General features: G+C 40.0%; 1 protein-coding gene across 11 annotated transcripts in view; it reads left to right on the top strand.

Annotated features, from left to right (window-relative positions):
- Positions 1-26,670, top strand: part of SENP7 (SUMO specific peptidase 7) — a 72,439-nt gene that overhangs the window by 7,833 nt on the left and 37,936 nt on the right. For 6 of the 11 annotated variants that reach the window (XM_073306930.2, XM_073307004.2, XM_073307022.2 and 3 more), the window contains exons 4-6: positions 3,653-3,750; positions 15,072-15,269; positions 16,786-16,983. In XM_073306930.2, the coding sequence (XP_073163031.1) occupies positions 3,653-3,750; positions 15,072-15,269; positions 16,786-16,983 (494 nt within the window). Of the gene's footprint in view, positions 1-452; positions 616-3,633; positions 3,751-9,486; positions 9,647-14,343; positions 14,427-15,071; positions 15,270-16,785; positions 16,984-26,670 lie in introns of those variants that run through there. The other 5 variants (XM_073306949.1, XM_073306996.1, XM_073306940.1 and 2 more) reach the window with 5 other exon arrangements.

The raw sequence follows: 26,670 nt of genomic DNA on the forward strand, positions 1-26,670 counted from the left end.
CAAGTACTCCTTTTCTTTTTACATAATACCAAGTAATTTACTTTCAAAATTAATTTAATGAGATATAAAGATGCTCCATGTCATGAGTGTGTTGTGGTGCTATTAAGTAGTATTTCAACTCAGCACTGAAACTTTGTTTCTGATCATGCCCACAGTATGCTAGCTGCTGTGCAAACAGAAATGATGGCACAGGCTCTGCCCCAAAGAGCTTAGGATGAAGCTTTCAGAAGAACATAAATGACTTTTGAGCACAAGTCCCATTGAAATTCACTGCTCCTGAATCCCTTAGGTGCTTGTAAAAAACCTGCCCTTTACACTCTTAAAGACAACACAGATGGAGGGGAAGGCACAGGGGAACATACAGTTTAGGTAGTCAGGTGGTGATTGTCTATTTCCTAACGAAGTATTCTAAATTTGTTTTTGTTTTTTTTTTGGTTTGGTGAAAAATACAGATTCTCTTCAAGTGACCTACAATCTTGTAGAATCAGCTGCTTAGTTTTTTATAAGCTTCATGTCAGAAGAGTATGTTCAGGAAGGATTTGTCTATGAAGAGGGTGGTGGTCTGCGAACCAGCTCTGGAAGGATGTTTTTTAGCCCACTTGCTGAATGTATAAAGTGGGGAATAATAAACCTAACCTCCTTCTAATTGTTTACATGTTTATCTATGTAGAAGTTAAAAATAAATCTCAAAGAGCTTCTCCTCCCTCTTTGATCTGTGTTCCTGTGTATAACGGGGATCAGAGTGCTCGGAAGCAACAGGTTTTCCACTCGTAAACTGCCTTGTCACTCTGTGGTACATTCTTATGAGCGTTCTTGGCTCCTTGAGCTCTGTACTTACCATGTAATTTTGAGTGCTACTGAGTCTGAAGTTGCAGTATATATACACTTATGGACTAATTTTTAAACATCACTGATCTGTCAGCTTCTTGTTCTTGTATGTATTTACCGTTTCTGGATCCCCATTATCTTCAGCTCTGTTGCTGTAGGCATAACCTCTGCATTTAGTTGCTCCTAGGTTTTGACATCCTTGTTACCCTGTGCATAACACCATTCAGTACTTTTCCCTGGGGAGTTTCAGCACTGCTCAGAAGCTAAGTGTAAGGCATGTGGTTCTCTCCAGTTATCTCCCTCTCTCATGGCTCCACTTCCCAATACCCTCACAGTTATTGTGGGAAGTAGTTGTAGCAGGACTTGCTCTCTCATTGCAATTTGGGTGTTGGATTATCTCCTCCATGATGTCCATCTAGCTCCTCCATGATGTCCATCTAGCTCCACATTTAAGAAACACCTCAGCTTCTAATCTGGACAGCTCTTAGCTTTCTGCATCTTCCCCATGCTCCTTTCAGCCTATACGTCTGGGGCCTTGCAGTCACTTGGGTGTTTGTGCCCTTTAATAATAACACTGTTTAACCTTAAGGGAGTGCAATGCAGAAGATTACTTCAAAGTGTTTTACAAAGCTGAATAAATATCAACCCCCTTCTACAGATAGAAACTGAGACCCATTTCTAAAATGGCTTGGCCAAGGTCATATGTCAAGTCACAGTGCGGGAGCTGGGAATAGAACTCAAGTCTCTTGACCTTCGGTCCAGTGCTCCCATCCACTGGATCATGCTAAAGCACATGATTGTCAACTCAGAAATATTGTTTTGGGGTTTAATTGTTCTTGAGAGGGGATTTTTGAGAGTGTATCTGGGAGGCTGTATGACTACCATATTTTGCATTGTTAGTCATCAACTGAGTTGAACCTTAAGTTACATTCTGACTTAAGTCAGAAGCATGTCAGCTGTGGTAGCCAGCATCAACTCTCTTCCTGCTAGGGAGATTGGCAGATCAGTTCCCTACACTTTAAGAAAATAAATTGCTTGGACTGAGTGTCCTTTAAAATAATTTAAGTTTGGCTTCTTGCTGTTACAGCATCTGTTTCCACCTGCCTCATTTCTTACCTGCTACTTATTTACTGAGGGCCCTATATTTTAAGTCCTTTATTTGTGTTTGGCCCCTTCTGATCTCTCAGGGTTTTTTTTTTTTGCTTGTTTCTTATTTTTATTTTTTAAACTCAGCTCTCGTGATTAAACAGGTTTATGTTTCATCTGCATGTAGAAGCCAATATCCATCTTGGAGATGTACTTCATAGTGTTGCCTGCTAGTTTTCTTCCTTATTGCGTGAAGAGATATCGTCCTTGAAGCTTTCAGTGGAATTCCATTAGACAGATCTGTACTACACTGGCGACAAATAATGTCCCATTACTCCCTGATGGTGGTAGTGACAGAGTTACCTGCTCTGGTTGGCAGAGCCAGCCTTTCTGTTTTTGGGTGGGCATGCAGAACAATTTTTTGCCAGCAGCCTTTCACAGTTTTGGGACAGTCCACCATGATCCACACCACTATGCATAAGGCAAGCCCTCAAGATTTTGGAGTGGGGGTGGATACTTTCTTTGGGGCACAACCCAAACTTAGTTGATTCATTAGAGAGAGAGAGATAAATCTTCAGATTTCCCTTGGTCTCCTCATCCAAGCCTTCTACTGCAGAAGTGAGCAAGGCCCAGTTTGCTTGTGTGCTTTCTACCGTGTTGATCCATTGGCATCAATTTTTATGTTTCAGTCTCTCTCTGAAAGCTGATATATGCTCCTTTATATCTTCAGTTCTCCCAAAAACGGAGGGGACAGGAAGGACATAAAGACTGTCTCTGGCTTTGGAGAACTGATTGTGTTTCTATGGTTTCTCGTTACTAATTACTGGTCAAAAAGGAACTGATGATTTAGGACATTAGTAACAATTGTGTTTCACTGCTGTGTTGTGAAACAGGGCTCTGCCATGCCACCCATCATGGAGGCAGTGTAACAGTTTTCATTTTTGACATTACAGAGCATTCAGATCCCTGTCTTGCATAGAAGCATGAATACTAAAGTGGAGACCAGTGATACTCAGACTTCAGTGGTTCAGGAGCCAATTTAGTGATCAGCATTACCGAAAAGAGCCACAGTAGTTTGAATGACAGGGAAATTTTTAGTTTTTGAATATAGTATTCTCAGAGCAAATAAGTTAATAACTTGGTGAAAGTTGATAACTTCATTGGTTAATTGCATAGTAAAAAGCATCCTGATTGGTTAATAACTTAGATTGGTTAATAATTAAATCACACAGTGTTTTAATATCATGTGCTGCAAAGAGCAGCAGGAGACACATTAAAGAGCCACTTGCGGCTTGAAGGCCACAGTCTGAGTATCACTGACATATATCAAATTAAGTCACTTCTTAAGGGAATTAACCTAGGCAGGTGCCTTACTGGATCATGATAAATATTGAACAAACCCAGTACAAAAGCACATGTGGTCTTTTCTTAAGTAAAAGTTCACAATCTGGTTGTCCTGCACAAACAGTCACATTTCTTAGGGAAAGGGCAGATTTGAGACTTAGTTGGTGGTATTCATAAAAATGCTGGAAATCATACTGATTTCAATACTTTATATTCTTTGAACTGAATGTCTAGTTTTCTTTGCTGCTGGTCTTTTATACTATGTAAGCAGTTATGTTGTTTCAAGCTCTGTCCTTCTCCTCACTCTTCCATCTATCCTTACCTCTTCCCCATACGTTAACCGTCATTTAATTTTTAAAATGTCTTCATTATTAGACCTTTTTTTAAATTCCAGTGGAAATTAAGGACAAGAAATCAAGAGTCTTATCCAAAGTGGAAAAAACAAAGGGACTTTGACAGACCCAGCTTCATTGACGAAGGATCAACAATTGGGTAAGATGTCTCACATCAAAACTAGCTCATTTTACAGTATAGTGTTTTACCTATTCTGAGTGTTATAAACCTTTCTCGAAGACAGGTATCCTTATTTTCCACACAATTATTAGGGCCATACAAATGCTACTTTCATAGCTGTTTAGAAAGCCCAAATTGAGATTAATGGCTAGAATGTGTTTATATAGCAATCGTATAGTATTACAAGAAAGGCCGTCAATTAATTGTAGTTAACTCACGCAAATAACTCAAAAAAAATGAATCGCGATTAAAAAAATGAATCTCAATTAATCGCACTGTTAAACAATAGAATACCAACTGAAATTTATTAAATATTTTTTGATGTTTTTCTAAATTTTCAAGTATATTGATTTCAATTACAACACAGAATACAAATTGTACAGTGCTCACTTTATATTATTTTTTATTACAAATATTTGCCATGTAAAAATGATAAAAGAAATAGTATTTTTCAGTTCACCTCATACAAGTACTGTAGTGCAATCTCTTTATTGTGAAGGTGTAACTTATAAATGTAGATTTTTTTTTTTTTGTTCCATAACTGCACTCAAAAACAAAACAGTGTAAAACTTTAGAGCCTACAATTGCACTAAATCCTACTTCTTGTTCAGCCAATCTCTAGGACAAACAAGTTTGTTTACATTTACGGGAGATATTGCTGCCTGCTTCTTATTTACAATGTCACCTGAAAGTAAGAACAGGCATTCACATGGCACTGTTGTAGCCAGCGTTGCAAGATACTTACATGCCAGATATGCTAAGCATGTATATGCTCCTTCATGCTTCGGCCGCTATTCCAGAGGACATGCTTCCATGCTGATGATGCTCGTTTAAAAAAAAAAAAGCATTAATTATATTTGTGACTGAACTCCTTGGGGGAGAATTGTATGTCTCCTGTTCTGTTTTAACCGCATTCTGCCGTATATTTCATGTTATAGCAGTCTCAGATGATGACCCAGCACATGTTTGTTTTAAGAAATCTTTCACAGCAGATTTGAAAAAATGCAAGGTAGTAATGTGAGATTTCTAAAGATAGCTGCAGTACTCGACCCAAGGTTTAAGAATCTGAACTGCTGTCCAAAATCTGAGAGGGCTGAGGTGTGGAGCACGCTTTCAGAAGTTTTAAAAAAGCAACACTCAGATGCGGAAACTACAGAACCTGAACCACTAAAAAAGAAAATCAGCCTTCTGCTGGTGGCATCTGACTCATGATGATGATAATGAACATGTCGGTCCGCTCTGCTTTGGATCGTTATTGACCAGACCCCGTCATCAGCATGGACACATGTCCTCTGGAATGGTGGTTAAAGCATGAAGGGACATATGAATCTTTAACGCGTCTGGCACGTAAATATCTTGCGACGGCAGCTACAACAGTGCCATGCGAACGCGTGTTCTCGCTTTCAGGGGACGTGAACAAGAAGTGGGCAGCATTATCTCCTGCATATTTTAACCAAACTTGTTTGTCTGAGCGATTGGCCGAAGTAGGATTGAGTGGACTTGTAGGCTCTAAAGTTTTATGTTGTTTGTTTTTTGAATGCTGTCATTTTTTATAAATTCAGCTTTCATGATAAAGAGATTGCACTACAGTACTTGTATTACGTGAATTGAAAAATGCTATTTCTTTTGTTTTTTACGGTGCAAATATTTGTAATAAACAAATATAAAGTGAGCACTGTACACATGGTATTTTGTGGTGTAATTAAATCAATTTATTTGAAAATGTAGAAAACATCCAAAAATATTTAAATAAATGGTATTCTCTTATTGTTTAACAGCGCGATTAATTGCAATTCATTTTTTTAATTGCTTAACAGCCCTAATTACAAGCTTTACTTTGTTGTAAGATTTCTCACAAGGTTGGTTGGCAGCATCAAACTAGGAATACAAATCTAACAGGTAATTGAGGCCTTGTCTACACTATGGGGGTAAGTTGTAGCTGGAGTCAGTGTAGCTTAGGTTGACGTACTGCAGTGTCACCACTGTGCTGTGTCAATGGGGGAGACTCTCCCATCAACTTACCTTACTCTTCTCATTCTGGTGGACTACCAGAGTCAACTGAAGAGCGCTCTGCAGTCGATTTAGCGGGTCTTCACTAGACCGGCTAAATCAACCCCTACTGCACTGATTGCATCAGCGTAGATCCCAGGTAAGTGTATACATGGCCTAAGTAAGTAAGATCTATGGCCTGTGTTATGCAGGAGGTTAGACTAGATGATCAACTGGTTCTTTCTGGCTTTATCATCTGTGAATCTGTGCCAGTTAAATTATTTGAGATCCTTAGAAGAAGACTGTTATTCTTTCAGTACAAATTATTATTTCAGCGCTTGCTGCCCTTCTGGGTTTTTTTTTCCCAAATCGGTTTCCAGATCACCTTTCAAATATATACATCACTATGGGATCTCTGAAAGATCATAAATAAGTTGGTTTTGTCAGCTGTCAAAGGAAAACAAAGCCAACCAACATGATTAGCAGTACATACTGAGAAGTTAGATACAAGCATGTTCTCAGACCTCTTAAGTGAGTGAATGTGTGAGGTGGTGTGATTTACAGAATCTTTGTACTGATGACCTTTTTTGTCATTGGTATCTTTTGGCTTGCGTCAGAGGTTAGTCGTGAATTGTATAGAAAACATCTACTCTGTAGCAACTGGATAGTTATGTATGTTAAAGAACATGTTTGAGAAATCACATGCGGAAGCAATAAGAGTATTTGACAAAGCTAAATGTTAAGAGTTCTTAATTTCTGTCACGAGGACTGAATCTAAGTATTTTGATTTCATGGTGAAGTTAAATCTACATAATTTAAACAATTAGATAATTACAGTTGTTTCTAGTTTGTGAATTGCAGAATTAGGATAATTCTCTATCTCATGGTTGGTATTTAGAATAAACTCATTTATGAAGTGGTTTCTTGGAAGGAAAAGATTCTAGAAGAGCAAACTTTTGAAGGAGAAGCTACAGTTTAAGGAAATGCTTAATGTAAAGTATGTCAGATGATTTTGCACCTTGTACTCAATGTGTAAGTGACCACAAAGGTTTCTTTGATGATCAGTTAGCCCTGCATTTATGTACAGTAACTCCTCACTTAATGTTGTAGTTATGTTCCTGAAAAATGCTACTTAAGCGAAACGATGTTAAGCGAATCCAATTTCCCCATGAGAATTTATGTAAATGGGGGAGGTTAGGTTCCAGTGAAACTTTTTTCGCGAGACAAAAGACATCTCATATATATACACTCTCCCTCCCTCCCCTCCCACACAGTGTTTAAAACTTATAAACCATTTAATACTGTACACAGCAATGATGATTGTGAAGCTTGGTTGAGGTGGTGGAGTCAGAGGGTAGGATATTTCCCAGGGAATGCCTTACTGCTAAATGTTGAACTGGCACTGGGCTGAGCCTTCAAGGGTTAACACATTGTTAATGTAGCCTCACACTCTACAAGGCAGCATGAATGGAGGGAGGGGAGACAGCATGGCAGAGAGAGACAGAGACACACACCTTGTGTGAGAGAGAGAGATGCACATTGCCCTTTAAGTGACCCTACTCTAAGTACATTGCCTTTTTAAGTAGATCAGCAAGTTGAGACAGCAGCTGCTGCCAGCAAGCTCCCTCCATCCTCAACCTTGTCCCCCTTTCCCCCTCCCTCCATTCCAGCCCGCTCTGTGAAGATGGGGGTCAGGAGCCGAGGGAGGGGGACACCCTGACATTAGCACCCCCTTCCCTCCCCCCCTTGCACAGCAAGCAGGAGGCTCTGGGGAGCAGCTCGAGGGCAGGAGCAACACATGGCAGTGGGGAGAGGGACAGCTGAACTGCCCGGCAAGCCCCCACCCACTAGCTCCAATGGGCTGCTCTTCCTGCAAACAGTGGACAAATCAGGCGGCTGCCAAATAACATTATAAAGGAGCATTGCGCAACTTTAAACGAGCATGTTATCTAATTGATCAGCAACAAAACAGCATTAACCGGGAGGACTTTAAGTGAGGAGTTACAGTATTGAATGCTGCAAACTGTTGGAGGTAAGAGGTATGCTTAACAGAAATTCTGATTTAACCTTCCTGCTTCTCCAAAGGCATAAATATCTGCTCTGGCTTTGATGCCCCAGAATGCATCCTTCTTTAACATTAGATACAAGGGAGCAACTGGCAGGCAATTGAAGCTTTTCTATTCCACCCCAGCCAACTTAAAAACTGGAGTTATTGTAACCCTTGTGTTGTGACTTGGTATTCCAGTGGGGATTACTTGCTTCTCTCTGTGATGCCAGATAACATTATTGAGATGTTGCAGGAGACCTTGAACTGGCCATTGTGACTTTGGGAAACTTAAAGAAAATAGATACATTTGGAATCCATTACACAAATTACTTTCCCTTGATATTTGAAGTAGAGGTGCATAGTCGTAGAGTTAAATACTTTCCCAAAAAGACACCCTAATGTAAGAGTGGATTAGTAATATAGTGAGGCATCAAATGTTCAGAAGTTAATTTATGCTTTTCCAGAATTTCTTTTAAGGCAGAGTTTGTACAGAAAATTGAGATGTTGAGAACAAAATTAATCAAGGGATACAATAAGAAATTCTTTAATTACATATTCACCAGTGCTAGGAGGCTGGGTAATAAATGAGAGGAATTGCGTATTTAAGAGTATAATCTTGACCTAGTTGGTGGTATATAAACCTGTTGGGAAGATTCTTGTAGTTGAAATGTTAAATAAATGGAATTTAGGAAAGAAGAAGTGGGCAAAAGGGGAGGCGGAATAGCACTCTATGTCAAAAATGGTTTTATCTATTTCCTGAGTGACACATCAGACCTCTATTATGCCGGCAATACTAACATGTTCTTGGACTTTTTAAAAATTATAGAGGACAGTTTCCTAACTCAACAAATAGCTTCAACGCATGGGAATTCTGTATTAGACTTCATCCTGACAGACAGACATTGATCGTAGAACTGGTGGTTGCTTAGTGATGCAAGTGTTTTATGACTTAATTACATTTGTTGTGTGCAAACAGAATAAAGTCTAAGGTAGTAGTATATATTTAGTTCTTTAAAGGGCCAGTTTCATAAAGCTGATAACAATTATGGGCCAAATCGGCTGAAGAAGGAATTTAGATAGAAAGTTGTACATGTCAATTGGGAACTGTTTAATATGCCCAAAATGCCTAATTGAGAAAGAAGGCTATAAAAAACAAAAAACAACGACCAAAAAAACAACCTGTCTTAAAGGAAAAGTTTGGGACAGTTTCCCACCCTGGTCGGGGAGGAGGGGGGGTAAAGAGCGCCTATGGGCTCAGTTACCCCTGACCTGGCGCACCTGGCCTGTTGCACATGGAGAGAAATGGCTCCTTAAAAGGGAGGACCAAGCCCAGCCAAGTATGGCACTCAGAAGGAAGTGGAGCAAAAGAACAGAGGTCCCTAGCCCCACAGAACAGAGGCTGCTTACTCAGAAAGCTGCTAAAAATCCTCTGCTGCTTGGATCCTCTGGAGGGGTAAAGAGACAGACTTAACTTTTTATTTTCTTTACCTTTCCCTTTCCCTTGTTCTCGTTCGAGCCCAGGAAGCTCAGCCTGGGCTGCTCAGATACCCAAGAAGATAGCAACCCAGCCTCTTTCATATAGACTATTTGCTTTTTTCTTTGTGAGGAACAGCAGGGTAAGCCCAGACTGTTCTGTAGGTTGCAGGATTATTTTGTTTGCCTTTTCCTTTTTTTTGGAGTGCGGTTATACCCAGAAGGTGGGGAGCTGTCTCGTCAAGATTTACAGTTGGGAGACTGCATCCTTCATGCCAAACCGGTGCTACAGTGACATCTACAGCCAGAGAGGGATGTCTGGGATGAGAGAGATACCCACCCTCACCCATTGGGGGAGCCCTTGAGGTACAACCCATGACAGGAAGAGAAAGCAGATTTTACATAAAACAAATGGAAGAAAGGGAAAGTTGATAGCAATGAATATAAATTAGAAGCTAGAAATGTAGAAATTTGATAAGGGAAGTAACAGGACACAAGGAGAAAGCTATGGCTAGCAGAGTTAAGGATAGTAAGTAGTTTTTGAAGTATATTAGGAACAAAAGGAATCTTAACAATGGTATAGGTCCATGCTTATATGGAAATGGCAGAATTGTCAAGAATTATGCAGAAAAGGCAGAAGTGTTCAATAAATATTTCTGTATTGTATTTGGGGGAAAAAAGCCAGAAAATGTAGTCCTGTCTTACGATAATGAAATGCTTTACATTCCAGTAGTAACTCAGGAGGCTGTTAAAGAGTAGCTACTAAAGTTAAACATTTTAAAATCAGCAAATCCAGATAACTTGCATCCAAATTTTTTAAAAGCTGACCAAGGAGCTTTTGAGGCTGTTAATGTTGATTTTTCAGTAAGTCTTGGAACACTGGTGAAATTCCAGAAGACTAGAAGAAAGCTAATATTGTGCCAACGTTTAAAAAGGGTAAGCGGGATGACCTGGGTTATTATAAGCTTGTCAGCCTGACATCGATCCAAGGCAAAATAATGGAATGCTGATATGGGACCTGATTAATAAAGAATTCAGGAGGGTAATTATAAATACCAATTACCATGGGTTTATGGGAAATTGATCCTGTCAAACTAACTTGATATCTTTTTTTGGTGAGTTTACAAGATTGACTCATCTAATATAATTAGACTTATGTAGGGCATTTGACTTGGTATCACATGACATTTTGATTAAGAACTAGAACAATAAAAATCAACATGGCACACATTAAATGGATTAACAACTGGATAATTGTTAGGTCTCAAAATGTAATTGTACAGGGGGACTCATCATTAAGCAGGTGTGTATCTTGTTGGGTTCTGCTGTTATTCAGGAGGGACTCTGGTGTAGAGGTGTGAGCATCAGGATGGAACAAAGATTCCTAGCTTTTCTTCCCAGCAAACGTGTGATCTTCTTTAATTCACTTAACCTCCCTATGCCTCAGTTTATTCATCTATAAAATGGGGAAAATACTAATTTAGTAAGAGTGCTGTAGTTTAATACTTAGAATGCACCACAACCACTAAGTAATCTTCACAGTACCCCAATAAAGCAAATACATTGTATTCCTATTTTACTTATGGGTAAAATAAGACTGAATATGGTCAAGCAACTTGCCCAAGGCCACAGAGGGAGTTCTTGATTCCTAATCCCATTTTCAAACCACTTACCCCTCTTTCGTTATTAATTGTCATAAACCACTTTCAGATCCTGTAATGAAATAGCACAATTTATTATTACTGTCTGTGCTGTAAAGTTCACTTTACTATTTGTGTACCAGATCAGTTAACTTAATTTTTCCTTAAAGCATATATGAGGCTTTTTAAAATAGTTTTTTTACAGAAGGGATACAACTCTTTCAGAGGCAGGTATCAGGACCTGGAACCAGGACCTGGCATCCATTTATCAGCACTTGCTCTGGAGTACATAGGATGGGCGCTTTTATTGTTCAAGCTTTTGATTCTTGTCCGCCTAGTTCTCCTTTTGGAAAAATTTTTGTAGAAATACCTGAGTTTCTTGAAAAAGGTGTGTTATGTTTTCCTGTTAGCCTGGCATTGTAAGCATTTCATTGATAAATATGTCAGGATTGGCTGAAGTAGTGACTGCTTTATCACAAAGACTTAACTCCTGTAATCAGTTACTGACAAGCTTACTTGGGAAATGATTCCTTGCTCCCGGTCTGCAAGATTAGTGTAGATGCTTGTTTGCTGCTAAAGTTAACGAATGCAGTGTTGGTTATCTGCCTGCCACATACCTCTCACTTGCACAAAGATGTTTCTATTTATATAAAAGCAGTTCCTCCCATAGTAAGTATAATTCTTTAGTCTTCATCTTTCTCACTTTATATATACAAATCTCCATGGGAAGCAATTTCTGCTATTAAAATCAGGATGTGTATTTCACCATGTTCTCAAGATCAACCTCTTTGTACAACCCAGCTTAATTGTTATCCATTTAAAAAAAAAGGATAATTCCATCTATTCATGACAAATCATATAGCAAATATATCACTAAAGCGGCTTACGTGAAGTTGCTGTCTTGCATTCCTTGCTGCAGAACCAATTCAGTGCAAAAGAGACTTTAGTCTCATCTAGCAGAGCAAATGCAGCACATAAGAACTGCCATACTGGGTCAGACCATAGGTCCATCTAGCTCACTAGCCTGTCTTCCGACAGTGGCTGATGCCAGGTGCTCCAGAGGGAATGAACAGAACAGGTCATCATCAAGTGATCCATCCCCTGTCACCCATTCCCAGCTTCTGGCAAACAGAGGCTAGGGACATTTAGAGCATGGCATTGCATCCCTGACCACCCTGGCTAATAGCCATTGATGGACCTATCCTCTGTGAACTTACCTTGTTCTTTTTTGATCCCTGTTATAGTTTTGGCCTTCACAACATCCCTTGACAAGGAGTTCCACAGGTTGACTGTGCGTTGTGTGAAGAAGTACTTCCTTTTTTTTTTCTTTAACCTGCTGCGTATTAATTTAACTGGGTGATTCCTATTTCTTGCGTCATGTGAAGGAGTAAACAACACTTCCTTATTCACTTTCTCCACACCAGTCAAGATTTTTAGACCTCAACCATTTCCCCCGGTGTCACCTCTTTCCAAACTGAAAAATCCCAGTCTTTTTAATCTCTCTTCATACAGAAGCTGTTCCATACCCCTAATAATTTTTGTTGCCCTTCTCTGTACCTTTTCCAATTCCAATATATCTTTTTTGAGATAGGGTGACCGGCTCTGCACACAATATTCCAGATGTGAGTGTACCATGGATTTATATAGAGGCATTATGATATTGTCTGTCTCATCTATCCCTTTCCTAGCATTCTGTAAACTTTTTTTGACTGCTGCTGCACACTGAGTGGATGTTTTCAGAGAACTATCCACAATGACTCCAAGATCTCTTTCTTGAGTCATAATAGATAATTTAGACTCCCATCATTTTGTATGTATAGTTGAGATTGTTTTCCAATGTGCATTACTTTGCATTTATCAACATTGATTTTCATCTGCCATTTTGTTGCCCAGTCACCCAGTTTTGTGAGATCCCTTTGTAAGTCTTCACCATCTGCTTTGTACTTAACTATCTTGAGTAGTTTTGTATCATCTGCAAATTTTGCCACCTCACTGTTTACCCCTTTTTCCAAATCATTTATGACTATGTTGAACAGTACTGGTCCCAGTACAGACCCAGGGGGATATCACTATTTACCTCTCTTCATTGTGGAAACTGGCCATTTATTCCTACTCTTTCCTATCCTTTTCTTCCTATCATTTAAACAGTTATTGATCCATGACCTTCCCTCTTACCCCATGACTGCTTACTTTGCTTTAAGAGCCTTTGGTTAGGGACGTTGTCCAAGGCTTTCTGAAAGTCCAAGTAGGCAGTTTTCATTGGATCTCCCTTGTCCATGTGTGTGTTTGACCCCCTCAAAGATTCCAGTAGATTAGTGAGGCATGATTTCCCTTTGCAAAAGCAGTGTTGACTCTTCCCCAAAATACCATGTTCATCTACGTGTCTGGAAATTCTGTTCTTTACTATAGTTTCAACCAATTTGCCTGATACTGAACTTGGGCTTCCTTGCCTGTAATTGCGCGTGGAGTCTTTTTTTAAAAAAATTGGTGTTACATTAGCTATCCGCCAGTCATCTGGCATAGAGGTTGATTTAAGTGATAGGTTACATACCTCAGTTAGTAGTTCTGCAGTTTCATATTTGAGTTCCTTCAGAACTCTTGGGTGAATATCAACTGGTTCTGGAGACTTGTTACTGTTTAATTTATCAATTTGTTCCAAAACCTGTGGCACCTCAGTCTGGGACATTTGCTCAGATTTGTAACCTAAAAAGAATGGCTCAGGTGTGGGAATCTCTCTCACATCCTCTGCAGTGAAGACTGATACAAAGAATTCATTTAGTTTCTCCACAATGGCCTTATCTTTCTTGAGCACTCCTTTAGCACCTTGATCGTCCAGTGGCCCCAGTGATTGTTTAGCAGGCTTCCTGCTTCTGATGTACTTCAAAAAAATTTTGCTGTTACTTCTTAAGTCTTTGGCTAGTTGCTCTTCAAATTCTTTTTTGGCCGCCTAATATACTTTTACACTTGATTTTGCCAGAGTTTATGCTCCTTTCTATTTTCCTCAATAGGATTTAACTTCCAGTTTTTAAAGGATGCTTTTTTTTGCCTCTAATGGCTTCTTTTAATTTGTTTAGCCATGGTGGCACTTTTTTGGTCTTCTTACTACAGTATGTTTTTTGCTTTGGGGGTATACATTTAATTTGAGCTTCTATTATGGTGTTTTTTAAAAGTTTCCATGCAGCTTGCAGGCATTTCACTTTTGTGTCTGTACCTTTTAATTTCTGTTTAATTAGCTTCCTCATTTTTGTGTAGTTCCCCTTTCTGAAATTAAATGCTGTTGAGGTGGGCTGCTGTGGTGCACTCCCTCCCCCTCCCAGGATGTTTAAAATTAATTATATTATGGTTGCTATTACCAAGTGGTTCAGCTGTATTTACCCATATTCAGATCCTGTGCTCCACTTGGGACTAAATCAAGAATTGCCTCTCCTCTTGTGGGTTCCAGGACTAGCTGCTCCATAAACAGTCATTTATGGTGTCAAGAAACTTTGTCATGTAGCACAACTCATGTAAGCAACTTTAATAGTAACTTGAACTGACCTTGTAATTTATAATTACATACAATTTCTCAAACATAGGTGGCCAGAAACTTTTAATGTTGGGACATAAAAATCAAGGTGATAATCTGACAAAATATTTGGCTATGGTAATAGCATAATTTTCTTGCAAAACCTCATTTTGAATCTGTGCATGAGCTGCTAAATGCTTTATTGTCCTTAAAGTGTTGCCACAGTATGACCCCCTGTTTTCGCCCTTTGGTACCGTCTGTCTTGAAGATGCTCATATCTACAGTTTAAGTGCAGTTTGAGGTTCTTGTAGCACCAGTTCTGTGAACTTTAATAGAGGTGGTACAGGATGTGTGGAGATTTTGCTGCATTAAAAATTTATCCTGTACATCCATGTGTGTTCGGCTAGTCACTGATGCCAGAATGCAAATTCCTGAAAGGGATGCTGTCACGCAAGAGAATCAGTCTTGACTCTCCATCTGTGCAAAGAGTAATTTTACAAGTCATCAGCTGAGCAAATAAACCTCTAGCCGAGATGAAAACTGTTATTGCCGGGATTACAAAGTCCTTAAAGAAACTTTGTTGAATTCATGTACCTTCTCTAGACTTCAGCACTATATTTATTATGTCTTATTGTCTGTATGGCAGGCAACCCAAAGTAATGTTGACGAATGTCCTGAGGACAGAAATAGGAAGAAAATACACACAGAGCCATCTTATTACTGATGCTAATTTATCTGATGTTGACAAGTTGCAATCAGATCGACCACCCTCATCATCCGTTGCCAGCCTAGAGATATTGCAAATATTAAATCCTCCTCTCCAAAGCCTTTTTATATCCAAAAGGTATGTTGTTCAATACTGATTAAGTCTTAACGTCTGGACCTTTGCTTCATTTAACTAAAAATCATAATAATTTGCTTGCAATTGTTTTTTACGGAAAAGTATTCCTTATTACACTGTAGATGTTACCTGTTGTCTTGATCCCAAGCCTTACTCTTGTGAGTGTCGCTTTGGATCATATAATTTGAGTATGCCTGTACCAACCACAGTTTTGTGGAATTTCTGATGAGTTGGTGTCTAGAACTTGATTAATTCTGGTCCAGTTTATTGGACTCTCTGAGATGGGTGTTTTTCATCACTCCGGTGAAAAGAAAACACATTAACATCTAACTGTCCCCCTAGAAGAAGAAATCTACAGTTCTTTCCTCTTCTGATTGTTCTTCTGGATCTGATTTTGACTCTCTTCCAAGTCATACTTCTCATCACAGACCACCTGTGCGCCAGCTCTGCAAACACCAAGGCTCCCTTGAAAAGGACTTTGTACCTCTCAGCAGAACAGGAGTGGAAAGAAAGACATCAGACACCACAACATGCTATGCTGGAAAGTGACCCAGGTGGATCAGTTCACAGAGAGAGAAGACAGAGGGAGGTGTTTCCAGGGCATAGCTAGGAGACCGCATCATTCATCCAAATTCAGAAAAGGCTGTGGCTGTACATCATCATCATCTGAAAGAAATCACGATGGGAACTGCAGAGCATAAGCACCAGAGTTTGAGGGAAGAGAGCCATTAGCCAGGCAAAACAGCAAATTGACTGTGATCACACATGTACAAGATAATCAAAGTATTTGACATTTGAACCGCTGATAAAATGCATTTTGTCATCTCTTGATGGTTTTTGATTGACCTAATTTTGGTGCTCATCTCTTCTGACACATGCAGATATTCTTCTCAGCCTCACAATCTCATCTGATATATGTCAGAGTGACACCTGGGATTTGTGACAAAGGACCAGAATTAATTACAGAGTTCGTTACATGCTTTACATATATACTGTTCACCAGCTGATGGCTAGAGCCATGAGTGAATCAGACTGATTGACAATAAGATTTGCTTTATTGGAGACTTCCTGTTCCTAGGAGAATTTTTAAGATCACTCTGTAATTCTATCAGTGTTGAGATTTTGCATGGAAAAGTTATTCTGAGATAAACTTTATGTGAACAGAGAATGATAAATCCTCAGCTGAGATGTCAAAGGCAGTCTAAATGCAACAATATGCTAACATACTGTAGCTGAGCTAAAGTTACGTCGGTTTCCCCCTTGTCTCCTCTTGACTACCCAACTTCCAACCCATGGTCTGTGGTCATTGCTCTATGTGTTAGCTGCCTGACATAGATTGTAAGCTTCTTAGTGGAGAGATCTTGTCTTATGTCTGTCAAGGACCATGAACAAAATGGTACTTTGTTAGTAGTAATGATATTTGGTGTTACCAAGCCACTAAGTTACATGAATTCAACCAAAAGTTTCTTTATCTAGATTTCAGTGCAGCATTTATCATTTATTATTATATGTATGGCAGGCAACCCAAAGTTATTTTGAAGAATGTCCTGAGGATGAAAATTGGAAGAAAATACATAAAGAGACAGCTTATAACAGATGCTAATTTATCTGATCCCGACAAGTTGCTATCAGGTCAACCACGCTCATCATCTGTTGCCAACTTGCAGACATGTCACATATTAAGTCCTCCTCACCAAAGCCCTTTTATATCTAAAAGGTATGTCCTTCATTATTGCTTTTGCTAGCCGTATGCTGTCTGAAACAACGTAACTTGTCATGAAAAAGATAACTTCTGTTAAACTGTGTTTACGAGAATCTGACTTGAAGCAATAGTTGAATTTCCTGAGTGCAAACTATCATACAGTATTTTCAACAACCCATCATTTTAACATTACATTATTCTCATTCTTGCTACATCTGACATTACTTGGTCACCTTTTGTTGCTAAAAGAACTTAGATTTGGACTAGATCAATGTTTTATGTGTAGATATGATTACAAGGTTCTAATATGACTATGTTGGTTTGAAATTATGTCCAAAACTAATAATTATGTCACTTGCCTGTTGCTGTGATATTTGCTAGCTTGGTTCTAGGTTTTCTTTGACATATGCTCAAAGCACTTGTATATGCTAGTCCTGTTCCTCTTCCTAAATCCATAACTGGTCTCAACCCCATCATCAGTGTGCAGCAAGGACTGCCTCTCTCATTGGTTTAGCTCTCTGTTTTTCCTATTTCCATGTTTACATATACGTCAGTACAACAGAAATGCTTTGTGTGTGGAATTAGCTGTAGAAATGAAGCTGACTAGGATTACAGAATGTAAGTTTCATTCTGAATTTGCAAAGTGAACTATTCCATCTCTCCTCCTCCTATGCTCGTCTCTCTGCTTAAAAGAAAAACAGCATCAAGAACAAAGGAAAATAAAAGAGGAGGAGGAAATAATGAAATAAAGGTGATGACTACATAGCCGCTGGGAGGTGCGATTAGATAGACATAGATGCACTAGCTCCACAAAAGTTAGCGTCTGAAAATAGCAGCGTGGCGACGGCAGCTCAGGCTAGCCACCAGCATACATTCTTACGTGACCCCCTGAGTATGTACTTGGGTGGCTAGCTCAAGTCAAGCCACCAGTGCCACTGCAGTTAGACTAATGACTCTCCTCCCCATCCTTAAAATCCTGATGCAGACATGAGCGTTTTGCAAGTTAGCATGCAGTACAAACACTTGATTTGAGCTTACAGGGTAGATGTATTAGGCAGATGTATCCCATTATTCCTTGATCAAGGCACTTCTTTTTTTAGTCTTCACTGTCTCTTTATAGCCAGGATCATTCCAAGAAACAATGTGAAGTGCTGACTCAGATGAGGCTTGACAAGCTAGTATTAGGCTCTGAATCCACTCTGCTGCTACTTACCCCACAATGAGACTTAAGAAAACTCTGGGTGTGTTGGATATTAACCACATAGTTGAAGGTGACATACTTGGCCGTATAAATCAGCTCATGCATATTTTACAACAGCATCTGTAGGGAGTGTGACACTGAATGGAAATGGTGGGATTTGTATTCTGCTGTAACTGGATATAATTTTGGAAAGACAGTTACGTGTATTCATAGAGAGCAGACTATATGTGAAATTGGGTAGATAGTTCATTGTATTTATAACTGAGAGACGATAGGTAAGTTATACATCTGGAATAGTGAGCATGGACTCGCTCTACCCACTGATAAATATCTAAGGGGCAGCTGCTGTATAGGTTTCACTTTAAGCAGTATATTAGAAAAGGCAGTACAGACATTTTAGTTTTGAAACTGCTAATTGCATCTTTGCACTGTGTAACCCATTCTGATAAGTTTTACAGTTCACAGTGTAGGCAGAGCAACTGCACCTGTATTTCCCCCATCGTGGTCCAGCAAGGTTCCAGCTCCCCAACTGTCAAATCTCTTGGGCAAAGACATGTCTCTCTACCTCCTGACCAAGTGTTTTCCAGGCTGCACAGTTCCCTGTCTACACTGTGAATTCCCCAGCAAATCAGTCTGACTAAGCAGGGGCTGCTTTGCCTTCTCTTCAAAGATTATAAACAGTGTAGTTGCCCATACATATACGTTACCATACAGCTTTTCCTAAACATACATGTTTATTCTTAAGGTGAATGATTACAGAGAAAACACATTAAAATAATAAAAACCTATACGCATGCTAATAAGAATACCAGAGATCACCCCAACTTTACCAAGGGCTCTGGCAGGTGTACAGTTTTTAAGAATCCACCAAGGGGATTTTCTGTGTTCATAAGTTCATAATAGCTGTTAGATCAGAACAAGCACACCCATGAAAAGATTTGTCCATCCTTTATAGAGACGGGGTCTTTGATCTGGAAATAAGTAATTTGTAGACAATGTGTTTCTCCTTCATAAGTTTAGGTAGGTACTTTCATAACTAATGGAGTTACATTGGCATACACCTCTCCCTAGAGATTTCCTGGGAAACCCACTTAATTTAAAAAGTCATTTTGTTTCAAATAGCCCTCTGAAGCTCTCCTAACACTTCCCAGAATTTACTTAACCATGTCTCCTCCCTAGAGACATTACATACAATCCCACAATAATTCATCAAATTTTCATTTTTAATAGAATGAACTCTTAAGGTACTTAAACTTAATTCAGTAAGGTTTGCCTAGGGTATTGCAGGAATTTGCCATATCTGTCTCAATAAGCATGAGCAAGTGCATGCTTTGTGAAGGCAATGCAGAGTGACAGGTGAAGTGTGTTTAAACTGAGATGAAAGATCTTTAGCCTACCTCTGCTGAAGTTTTTAGATTGGAATGGAGGTGGCTCTATGTTAAAAATTAGTTTATTCAAGCCAAGTGTTAACATGTTTTTTCAATATCTTCTCCAGTTACATTCACTGAAACGAAGTGTTTCAGAAATTGGTTCTCTCAGCTTACTTTGTAGCAGGGTTTCTTTGTTGCTTGAGGGATTCATTTCTCATATTTGTTTTGTAATAATCTTCTCTGACCCCAGGCATTAAGTAAAAATGTTGGACCTGTTTAATAAGGTATGTTAATAGGAGAAACCAATTTTCAGGAATCAAATGTTACTTTTAATGGTGGTGAGTAAATGCTGATAAGACTGCTTACAAACCTGAGAAGTCTGTCTAAAATATGTGGTGTAAAAGTAGTAATGCTGAAACATCTTACTAGTGAAAAGACAGGTTTCAGAGTAGCAGCCGTGTTAGGGAAGTGACGGTTCTAGACAAGCTCTTCAAACACTGCCTGGTAGTTTTGTCCAGGATACCTTTGGGACCTGATTTTCACTAACACAGAGGCCCCTTTACACAGCTCTGGCAGAGTAATAAAGCCTGTATAGTGGATTCAAATACATGTACATCCCCATTAAGGTCCCTTGACATAACCAGAGCAGTGAATAAGGGCCTCAATATATATGAGAATCACACCTTTGGTGTAGAAAAAGTATCCAGTTTTGTACTGTGGATATAAAGGGCCAATAAATATGTATTTTAATTTATAATATTTATATAATAATGTTGGAGGCCTTAGCTGGGCTTTTCCATTCTTGCGCCTCTACAGGGCAGTCAGTTAATTATGCCTGCTATTTAACTCAAACATGTAAATAACTGATTTGTATATACTTGTCCAAGTGACTTAGAATTGTGGGTGCAGAAATTTATACCATCTTCTGAAAATCTGCCCCCCCAATGTCTGCAGTAGGGAAGCATAATTTTTTAGTGGCAGGAAAAATTTTAATCCACTGTGGGTAGAAAGGCCAGAGATGTCCATTGCAAGTGGTGATAGAGCCTGATCCTGCACCCCATGAGAAGTTCATGGGATTTCTCATGTGAGTAGGTGATGCAGGATCAGACCCCATTTATGAAAAATTCATCAGTACTTTTCAAATAATTGGTATTAGAAAATTGCTTGTAGCACTCAGGGAAAAAAAGCAGAAACCAAGGTACTTGTATTAAATCACTTCTTGCCTCTGAATACACAGCTTTTCCCACACTGATACTGTATAAATAACTTATTTTGTCTTGATACCTGTCCAGGTTGAATGCTTTAAGGTGCAAGGCAATGGAGGATTAAGCCTAGTGTATATAGTAGCCTTGTAGTTTAGTGGTTCTGGTGCTCAGATTAGTGCTGCTTTTCCCTCCAGTTCCGACATGTAATTTAAACGGCAACTTCTTGTCAATTGTATATACAAGATACTACATAAGTAGCTGAACGTGTGTGTGTATTATAGGGGGAGCTGGGAGCAACCCTTATGTTAGTTTCATAATACTATCAACTATAAAATATTCTTGCAACCCATTTTTGAGACAGAGCTGCAGCAGTTCACTCTGCTCTGGGAACCCTATGAGTGGACAGTCTCTCTGTGAAGGGGGAGGAGAGAGTTAGACTGAGCTCCTCACAACAACCCCTATGCCTAGGCCCACCACATGGCTGCAGTGGCCCATCCCCATGTGGAGAAGTATCACATGGTGATGAGCAAACCCAGAGTGCTTATTACGTAATCAGAATGCATCTGTGTGTGTGTAAAGCCTTATTCAGAGTCCTGTTTCCTATTTTTGATGTGTTGTGACCATGTGTGAATTTAACAAGGAAAATTTCGGTGTAAATTTGAATACAGAATGCCCCTCATTCTTTCCTGCATGTCTGTTTGCATTCATGATACTGTATTTTTAATTTGATTTTTCTGACTTGGTCTATCTGCCCGCCAGAATGGATGGTCTTCCTGTCTGTTTAAGGTTGTCATCTTGAATCTTTCATATCAGTAAGATGCTTTTGCAGTAACATGCATCTCAGAATTTTTATGAGGTACCTTTTTATCAGACCTCTGTCAATGTTGTAAGTAGCATTACTTCAGGTGTTGACACACACACACACACACACCTCATCATTCATTCTAAAAACAGATTTGAAACTCTGGAATGAAGAATGGGAAATCTATTCACAGAATATTTACAATAACCAAATAAGATGTTTGTTAATGTGCAGGTAACCTTAACAAGAAGATACAGATAAGAATTAAAGGGAAATAACTCAAACCTCCTGTTCTACTATACCTGAATTAATAACTAATCTATAATAGTATTACATAGACATACCCAGCACTCCACAAAAACATATGGGCAAGGAGACATCCCTTAGGGTCAGCAGGGGGGAGCACCCCTAGCCAGCAGCAATGAATGGAGAATGGGAGGACTGACGCACTTCGGGGCAGCAATGAGAGCAGATGGGGTGACACCCCTATGGGTAGAGTAGTGATTGGGGGGTGATGGGGAGACATCTCTGGGAGTTTTAAGACTCCTGCTAGATTCCATCCACTGGGGAAGTCTAAAACGAGGAATAATTTTTTTAACAAACTTGAGAGCCACTGTCTTGGCAGTGCAATTGTGACATGGAAAGGCTTCTGGCCATCCGCTGAATCTATCCACTATGACAAGGAGATACTTGATCATAGTCTGATCACAGCCGTCTGTCTTGTCTTATTCTCATTTCAGCCACCAAACAAAACTGGTTGGGATTTTAAACATAGTAAATTTAGACTTAGAAGATGAAAACATTAGTAAATAGTGCTAGATGTAGAGCCCTTTTAATTGCTTCAGAGTATGTCTACACTGCAGTCAGAGTTGTGACTGAAGTTTCTGAATACATACCCAAGCTATCTTTAATTTAGTGCGAGCACAAATAGCACGGAAGTATCATGCTTCAGCGTGGGCTGTACAAGCCTACCCCGGACCCTGAGTACTTACTGGAGCAGCTAGCCTGCACTGAAGTCAATGACTGGTATTAGTACTCAAGCTAGCTAGATCAAAGCTAGGTTGAATGTGTCTATATGGGCTTCAATCACATCTCTGAGTGCAGTGTAAACATTCCCTTGGAGACCTGATGGATGCTGCAGAGGCACCCAGAATTCATCAAATCACAGAGTTCCTTTTGTGAACCACTTGCAATATTCCCAGATCATCTGATAGCCCGGAGCTGAACAATTACCTGTTCCCTCATTGTAGCATTTGTTACACAAAATAATTTGGGAAGAGGGACAGAAGGGTTGGGAAATTTGCAAACATATTATGAAGTCTCTGGAACTCCCATAAAAGATAGATAAGGTAATTGCTAATTTATTTGTTTTTCCATGTATTAATCCCCATCCAGCAATGTGAAAATCTCATTTGTAAGTGCATTTCATACTTGGAAAATTATTACTAACTAATAGCTAATCAGATTTTACGATTAATAAACAGGAAAAAGAAGTGAGAAACTCCAGCCCCATAAATGCCCACCAATTTGCCTTGAAAGTAACTGTGTTTTATTTGTAATTCTAACACTATATTAGGAATCTCATTTATTTTCCACAGGGTATAAGAATATTTAAAAAAATATTCCTTGAGATAGCTTTGCAGTGTGTTCAAAAACAAACCCATGAGTCCTCCCCTTCGAGTTACCTTACACCTTGAGACCATCTCCAGAGGTGACCCATCACCATGGTGATCCTGTGCAGATCATAGCTGTATAGAGACCTGAGGAAAGTAAGTTGTGTGTGTGTGTTGGACCAGCCCTCTTGGCTATTTAAAGGATTCAGCACATTTTCACAGCTGTTTGATTATTCATATATCCGTGCAGGTCACCTTTTAAAGTAATATTCACTCTCTGTACTAGAGGGTGAAAATAAGATGAGCTGAGTTTATATGTATTTATGATAAGGGGAAATGTTTGTGTTTGGATATATATTTGCTGAAACATTCCTGAAGAAATGTTTGATTTTTAGAGTATGTGTCAAATGTCTGGGGAAGATTGATTAGTGGTACTAAACTAAATGCCAGAAACTCCTGATGACTTCTGTGGGGTCTCTTAAAATGGGAAACTCTGTATGATTGATACACACACACGTTAAAATAACATTATTTAAGATGAGAAAGTCAAGCACTCAAAAGCTAGGAAATGCCAGAACTAAAGTTGCCTGTGCAACCTTAATTTGGCTCCTTGGTGTGTGCGTTATGATAGTCTTCAATTATATGATCATATACTCTTCCCCCCCCCCCCTCCACAGGCCCCCTGCTTCATTCAGTGTACAGTACTTATTCAATAAGCAGCTATTCAATATTTTGTTTTATCCTGATAGTTCAATGTGTAGCCCTTGCATGCCTTACTTACTGCATGCTATTCCAATTCTACTCTGAAGACAGAATTATTTTCTCCATGGGATTTTTTATGGTAGTCATTGATACAGTATGAAAGTGCTTTACAAACATTAGTTTATCTTCACAACACACCTGTGAGATGAGGGAGTGGTATCCCCATTTTACAGATATGAAGAAGAGAGACAGCAAGATTAAGGTTAAAAGTATCCACTAACTCTCTGTGTGCCGTATTTGAGACAACTAGGATCAGAAGTTTTTAGCGTATTTAGCATTATAAAGTAATTTATATGTTCAAAGCACAGCTCCCATTTACTTCAGATGCAGCTGTGAGTGCTCAGCAGTTCTGCAGATCAGACCCCAAGATCTCTAGTCAGGCACCCAGAAAATGAGGAATGTGCAACTTATGACCACCTGTTTAAGTGACTTGACTAGAATTACATAGAGAAACTGTGGCAGAGCCAAGGATAGAATCCAGTTCCCTAGGGCAGCATTCAACTGCCTTAACCATGAGACCCTCCTCTCTTTTCTGGATATGCACTGCATCGTTCACTCCACACCTTCCAACATCTACAGCAAATAAAACAATGATCCTCCAGATTACAATCGTCTTCACTACACAACCCTGATTCATTGCCAGAGCAGGTCCATCCTGTGCACTAAAGGAGGCAGGAATCCTGTGGAAAAAACATGGTGATCATGTAATGAAAGGCTATCATAATGCATGTGCACAAGGGAGCGAATTAAGATTGCACAGGCAGCCTTAACTCTGGTATTAACCTGTGGTGTAAACAAGCCTTAAGGTATGTTGGTATAATTTATGTCGCTCGGGTGCAAATAAACCACCTGCCTGAGCAACATATGCTACACCAATCTAAGTGCCAGTGTGGACAGTGGTATATCGGTGGGAGAGCTTCTCCCACTGACATAGCTATCGCCTCTCAGGCAGGTGGTTTTATTATGCTGATGGGAAAGCTCTTTCCTGTCAACATAAAGCGTCTTAACCAGGCACGCTACAGAGACGCAGCTGCATTGGTTCAGCTGTGCCGCTGTAGCACTTCTAGTGTAGATTAGCCCTAACTTTTGAGAGTTTGACATTGTAACATCAGTGTCCTTTTAACATAGCACTTGGGCATAATTTCATTGGCTTTTAAAAAAGTTCTATCATGACATCATATTGACACCTGTATGGTTCATCAGCAGGGGTAGAACCTTTAGATCCACCATGCAGACCTCTGCCAGTTGAGGTGATGGAGCAACTGATAGCAGTAGTAAGTTATCCTCTTTGTGGCACAGCACTAGAGGGGATGAGACATACACTTTGCCTGTGGGTATCACAGATATTTGCTGTCAGCAGAGGACTGGGGAAGTTCAGGAATCTTGGGCTCCATTCTAGGCTTTGAGAGCCAGTGTTCTTCAGTGGGCACAGATTCGTCTACCCATTCCACACAAGTGACCTCTTTTGCCCCCTCTCCTCCAACCTGTCCCTGTTCCAGTCCTGTCTGTTCCTCACCTTTACACCTTGACACAGGCCCATTCTCCTCACTTTACCAGATCCAGTCTCCTTGCCCAGCAAGTACGTCTTGCTTATCTGGATTCCCCATCCCAGTTCTCTCCACTTCATGGCTCCTCATCCCATGTTTCTCTCCCCCTTCCTCTAGTCATGACCTCTGCAACCCCGATGTTTCCTATTCCCACTGGCTCCTAGGCCCAGTCACCTTCTCTGGGCTCTCATCCAGTTTGTATCTCCTCTGACTTCTTGTCCCAATCTCTTGAGCAAATCCCAATTTTCCCCTACCCCGCAGCTCCTCATCCAATGTGTTGCCCTATACCTACTGTGTCCACATAGTATGCTATCTGCATTTGAATCAGAGCTTCCTCCTCAATGCTGTCTTCCAGGAGGAAGGTCATTGAGAGCAGGGAGGGTACATCTACACTGCTCACTTCTTACAGCAGCATGTAGAGTACATACACTTCTTGCCCCCGGCCCAGGTATAAATAGAAGTGTTGATAGTGAGGCACTGCTTAGGCGATTAAAGTAAAGACATGCCTGAATCCAGTGAGTATATATCCTACACAGCTCTCTGCACACCCAAACAATGCCTCCTCCATCTCCAATGCTGTTTTTAGCAGTGTAAAGTCCCGATGTAGGGAAAGGCTCCGGCAGAGGGGAGGCAGTGAGGAAACGCTCCAGCGGCTCTTTGCTGCTTGACCCTTTTCTTGCCACAGAGGAAAAACTCCAGTAGCTAGGAGGCAGCAGAAAAAGTAACTGGCAGCTCCCCTGCCAGATCTCTTTCCCTGTTGCTTCCCCTTTGCCAGAGCCTTTCACTGATACTTCTAGCTACACATTGCCGTGAACACAGCCTGGCATATAGCTACACATACCCTACATGCTGCCGCCAGTGGTGTGCAGTGTAGACGTAGCCAGAGGTTCTCCCTGGTCTCAGTTCAGGTACCTGGACCCTGACCTGGTGCAGCTTGCAGCAGTCCAGAACTGCAATTGCGGGGACAATCCTGCTCAGCCCTGAACCGGATCCAGCATGCTCAGTGCAGTGGGAATTTGAGGTATTTAGATATTAGAATCTAAGAAGTCTCTACTGAGCATGTGCAAACTATAATTTTTCGTGGTCTTACAGCTTGGGTGGATTTTCACAAAAGGGCACTTACCTGACCCAAAGGCAACTCTTGTGCCAAATTTCAAGCCACCACTCTAAAGCAAGGGAGTGCTTTTTAAAGAAAAGGTCTC

The sequence above is a fragment of the Lepidochelys kempii genome, chromosome 1 (genome assembly GCF_965140285.1).
Source record: "Lepidochelys kempii isolate rLepKem1 chromosome 1, rLepKem1.hap1, whole genome shotgun sequence".
Taxonomy (NCBI): domain Eukaryota; kingdom Metazoa; phylum Chordata; order Testudines; family Cheloniidae; genus Lepidochelys; species Lepidochelys kempii.